This window comes from Penaeus vannamei, chromosome 27 (genome assembly GCF_042767895.1).
Source record: "Penaeus vannamei isolate JL-2024 chromosome 27, ASM4276789v1, whole genome shotgun sequence".
Classification (NCBI taxonomy): Eukaryota; Metazoa; Arthropoda; class Malacostraca; order Decapoda; family Penaeidae; genus Penaeus; species Penaeus vannamei.
The window spans coordinates 22,053,340-22,058,339 of NC_091575.1; the positions used below are offsets into that span (position 1 = coordinate 22,053,340).

Here is a 5,000-nt window from a genome sequence, read left to right on the forward strand (position 1 = left end):
TTGCCGTGCGCAGCGTCGCTCGAACGCCAGGCAGCGACCCCTCAGAGCGCTTGGGGTCAGCGTCTGGTGAGGATTTCGTCTGCTTTATGAGAAGATATTGCTGTTACTTCAAGGGTAAGTTGGTATTAAATAGTGGCGTCCATTAGGCAATGATCAAATGTTGCTTAATTTTTCAATGGGAAATGTTTAGGGCCTTTCTGTGCGTGAATTTCCGCGAGTTGAACTATTCGTGTGTACTGAAAACTCTTCAGAAAATGGAAAATTTCTGCTGGAAAAGTGTGTTTATTCTTGTTTCGTCATGGTACTTGTCGGCATAAATGTGGACGTTTTTTAACAGTGTACTTCCGGGTTTTAATGCACACATCTTGGATTTTGTAACGAAAAAGGATCAGAGTGAAACACGTGGCTGGAAAGGGTCCCGAGAGAAGCATCGAGAACGTTATATAACATTGAAAAGAAAGGAAAGCGACGACCTAGAGGTTATGAAATACGGAAATTTAAAATGAAGTGCAATAGTTGGACTGCGCTCACTGTTGCCTAGCAATCAACGCTCGCTACCACTCGATAAGATGATGACCTAACGTTGCGCGACATAACACAACTCAAGCGACAAAATCATGGCGCCAAATCGAGTTGTCAGTGAAGATTTAAGAGCAAGCCATCGGATATTAAGGTATCAAACAGCCATTCGTTTCCATGGCGAAGGGCGCCGCCGCGACATCCTGCGCCAACATGATGCAACCTCTATCATGACGCAATCATCGCCCGCCGCCGCGTTCCCCGCCGCGCGCGCGCCGCCCTGCCACTCGCCGTTCGCCGCCGCAGAATGAGTGCGCTGTGGGCCCGCCGCCGCCAGGACATCGCCGCTGCCGGATACCCTGTTCCTGCGATCCGAAGTATTTGGACAATGGAGGTAGGCTGGCGAGTCGCAGCTTCTGAAGTTTGCCTCGCGAGAATAGAACCTTTTCTTCTGTCGGGAGTACGAGTGGTTTCCTCGCCCTTGATGCCCAAGCCTGCGTACTTCGCTCACGCTTCTCTGACCTTGAGTCGCTGCCTCGTCAACGGCTCCAATGAGAACGTCAGCCTGATTGTGGATAGACAGCACTAGTATTACGGGAGGGACGTCATCTATTTCAAGTTAAACGAAGAACAAGTTCATAAACGTTACGAGAGGGCAGGTGGCGGGAGACGGCGTGCTCCTGTTGTGCTCCCGTGGGGTTGCTTCAGCGGGTGTGCTCCTCCGGATTTGCCTCTGTCGGTGTGCTCCTCAAGATGTGGTCCTCGGGGTTATGAATTGCAACGGAAAGAATGCTATGCCTTGGACTGTTCGAAATGTTTAAGAGGTCTCCTGTGTGTGGCCTTTCTTTGCACACGTCTGATAAGGAACTCGCTCGCATGTTCATAGGGCTTTGAAACTGCTTTGTAAATAAATGGGTATGCATATATATGTATGTATGCATATGTATCCCTCCTTCTCTCCCCCTCCCTCTCCCTCCTTCCCTCCCCCTCCCTCTCCCACCCTTTCCCTCCCCCTCCCTCTCCCTCCTTCCCTCTCCCACCCTTTCCCTCCCCCTCCCTCTCCCTCCTTCCCTCCCCCTCCCTCTCCCTCCTTCCCTCCCCGCTCTCCCTCTCCCTCTCCCTCTTCCTCCTTCCTTCCCTCCCTTTCCCTCTCCCTCCCTCATTCCCCTCCTCTCTCTGTCTGTGTATATGAATCGTGAGCCCACACAGGGACATTAATATAGGGGTGAGGATAACCTAAGTTACCTCATTCCTTTGAGATGTGTTTTTTTTTTTTTTTTTTTTTTTGTCTCAATTAATGTGCCAGTCAAAAGTCACACACACACACACACACACACACACACACACACACACACACACACACACACACACTCACACTCACACTCACACACACACACACACACACACACACACACACACACACACACACACACACACACACACACACACACACACACACACACACACACACACACACACATACATATATTTATATATAGACCCACACTTATATATATATATATATATATATATATATATATATATATATATATATATATATATATATATATATATATATATGTATATTATATATTCACACAAGTAAATGTATATCATCATCATCAACCTGTATCAGTCCACTGCAGGACGTAGGCCTCTCCCAATCTTTTCCAGTTGTTCCAATGTATTTTTTGCTTCCAATCTTCGACCCTAAATACCGTTATTTCGTCACGCCATCATTCACTGGTCTGACCCTTGGCCTTTTTATGTTATCTATATCCCTGTCTGTTCTTTTGTTTTCTCATCTGTCTTTTTCCTGTTCATCTTAAATTCAACTTTCAGATTCTCTATTCAGACCGTTTATCAATTACTGCAATTAATTTGCTGACTAGCTAAAGAGAACAAAATCGTCTGCAAATCTTAGATTGTTTAGGTGTTCGTCTCCTATTCTGTTTCCCTTTCCGTTCCATTCTAGTTTCTTGTATATTTCTTCAAGGCAAGCTGTAAACAGTTTGGTGAGATGGTGTCGCCCTGTGTAATACCTTTTTAAAATAGGTTCTTGGATGGAGCTTCGTGGCTGCTCTCCCATTTTTATATATCTTGTAATACTTTACAATGGATCTCCTCTACTTCTTGTCTTCGAATAGCGTCTAATTCTGCTATTATTTATATAGAGTCAAAAACTTTAGTTGTATTCGATGAATGCCATACACAGAGGTTTCCTATATTCATTACTTTTCTCTCTTATTTGGGTTAGTGTGTGGATGTGGTCTGGTGTTGAGAATCCACTGTGGAAGCCTGACTGTTCTCTAGGCTGGCTAGAATGTAGAGTGTCAGAGATGCGAGTTGTAATGATTTTTGTGAACAGTTTGTAAATGAATGAAAGAAGGTTTATGGGTCGGTAGGTTTTAGGTTTCTTCTATCATTTTTTTATGTATCAAAATAACTTTTATTTTCTAGGCTTTCGGAGATTTGCCGTTGATAAGACATTTGGTGAAAAGATTGGCTAGTTCCACTGTTCCACCCTTTATAAGGTGTATACTAATTCCGGCTTCTAGTGTTCTCCCTCTCTTCATGCCTATAAGCGTTTTTTGTATTTCTTCGGTTGTGATGTTAGGTACATCTCTAATTACCGCGATTACTTCTGCCCGTGGTTGTTCATCTGCGTTATATAAATCCCTGTAAAAGTCTTCCACTATTTTAATTATTTCTTTCTTGTTATATGTCACTCCTCGGTCTGTTTGTTTTTTATTTCATACATTTAGTTTCTCCCTATTTAAAATCTGCTTTTAGCTGCTTTCATACTGGTACATAAAATCACCATTTCATTAATTGTGAGAGTATTGAATTTTCGTACAACCTCCTTTCTATTTATAGTCTTTGTTAGATCAGCTAATTCTGTTTTGTCTCTGTCTGAAGGTTTTTTCATGACCCGATGTTTCTATCGAGAGTTTACTTGAGGTTTGCTTGTCGTTTTTACCGCCTACTTCAAGTGCAACTTTATTATGTCATTGAACTTTTTGTTGATTTCGTCAATGTTAAGATCTTCGTCACTGAGATGGGTGTTTGTTTTGGATTTCAAGGCTCAATTCCGTCGGCTTGGACTTCAAGTTTGTTAGATTTGGCTGAGGTTTTCGAGTGAGTTTATTCCTTTCCCTTCTAAGGTGTAATTTAATTTCGCCTTTGACTATTCTATGGTCGCTACCAACATTTACTTTGTTGAGAACTTCCACATTTTTACTATATCACCCATATTTGAAGTTGTGAAGCCAATTTCGTTTTTGATTTCAGATGGCGACGCCCATGTCCACTTCCGCTCAAGCCTCTTTTCGAAAATGTATTCATGATATTGAGTGATCAGCAAAATCGATTAGGATTTATTCTTTCTCATATCTGGTGCCTATTCCGTGATTCCCAAGTACAATTTCTCCTAATGTTTTTACCTATCTTAAAATCCATTTTTTTTTTTATCTCTGTCGCTGGCAAAGTGAATATCTTCATTGAAGCTCTCTAATTCTTCATCACTATGGCTGCAGGTTCGGGATTAGACTTGAACAATCTCTGAGGTTTACCTATTTTTTATTTTTATTACTACCTGTCGCTTACATTATGGAATTCCACGATCTTCTTTTCTGACCGTTTTTGTGAACTAAGAAACCTGCCCCTAATTCCAGCGTCTTTACCTCTCCAATAGAACACGTGCCCATCATTAAGCTATTTCTGTTCTTCGCCTAGTCTTTTAACTTCGTAGAGTCCCACAACGAAAGATTGTTCTTCAAGCAGTGCTAATAACTGGTTGTTCTTCAAGCAGTGCTAATAACGTTGTTCTTCAAGCAGTGCTAATAACGTTGTTCTTCAAGCAGTGCTAATAACTGGTTGTTCTTCAAGCAGTGCTAATAACTGGTTGTTCTTCAAGCAGTGCTAATAACGTTGTTCTTCAAGCAGTGCTAATAACTGGTTGTTCTTCAAGCAGTGCTAATAACTGGTTGTTCTTCAAGCAGTGCTAATAACTGGTTGTTCTTCAAGCAGTGCTAATAACTGGTTGTTCTTCAAGCAGTGCTAATAACTGGTTGTTCTTCAAGCAGTGCTAATAACTGGTTGTTCTTCAAGCAGTGCTAATAACTGGTTGTTCTTCAAGCAGTGCTAATAACTGGTTGTTCTTCAAGCAGTGCTAGTAACTGGTATTCAGTTCTCAAAGTCCCTTATTATATGTACAAATTTTCATCAATGTGGGGCGACCTCTGTTTAACCGGAGACTGATCGCTGCCGTAACCTGGGTTGTTGCTCTGTTAATAATAACAATAATAATAATACAAAGGAAAGAGGAGAAATCGAAGAGGGGGAGGGAGAGAAGAGAGTGTAAGGTGTGAAATGGAAATAACTTATAGATTAAATGAAGGGGTCATGAGAGATGCTACAGCCGTGTGCCACTCACATACTCGCTTAAAAACGTATCTTGGTGAGACGGAAGGGGGGGGGGG

The 5,000-nt window shown here is 42.2% G+C and overlaps 1 protein-coding gene across 2 annotated transcripts in view; it reads left to right on the forward strand.

Moving 5' to 3' along the window:
• The first annotated feature begins 13 nt into the window (after positions 1–13).
• The window catches only part of LOC113809712 (transcription factor zip-3), a 6,697-nt gene continuing 1,710 nt past the window's right edge, over positions 14–5,000 (forward strand). The window contains exon 1 of one of the 2 annotated variants that reach the window (XM_027361377.2): positions 14–114. Coding sequence is in view for 1 of the 2 variants with exons in the window: in XM_027361376.2 (XP_027217177.2) it covers positions 827–913 (87 nt within the window). In the remaining variant the exon portion in view is untranslated. Of the gene's footprint in view, positions 115–764; positions 914–5,000 lie in introns of those variants that run through there. The other variant, XM_027361376.2, reaches the window with a different exon arrangement.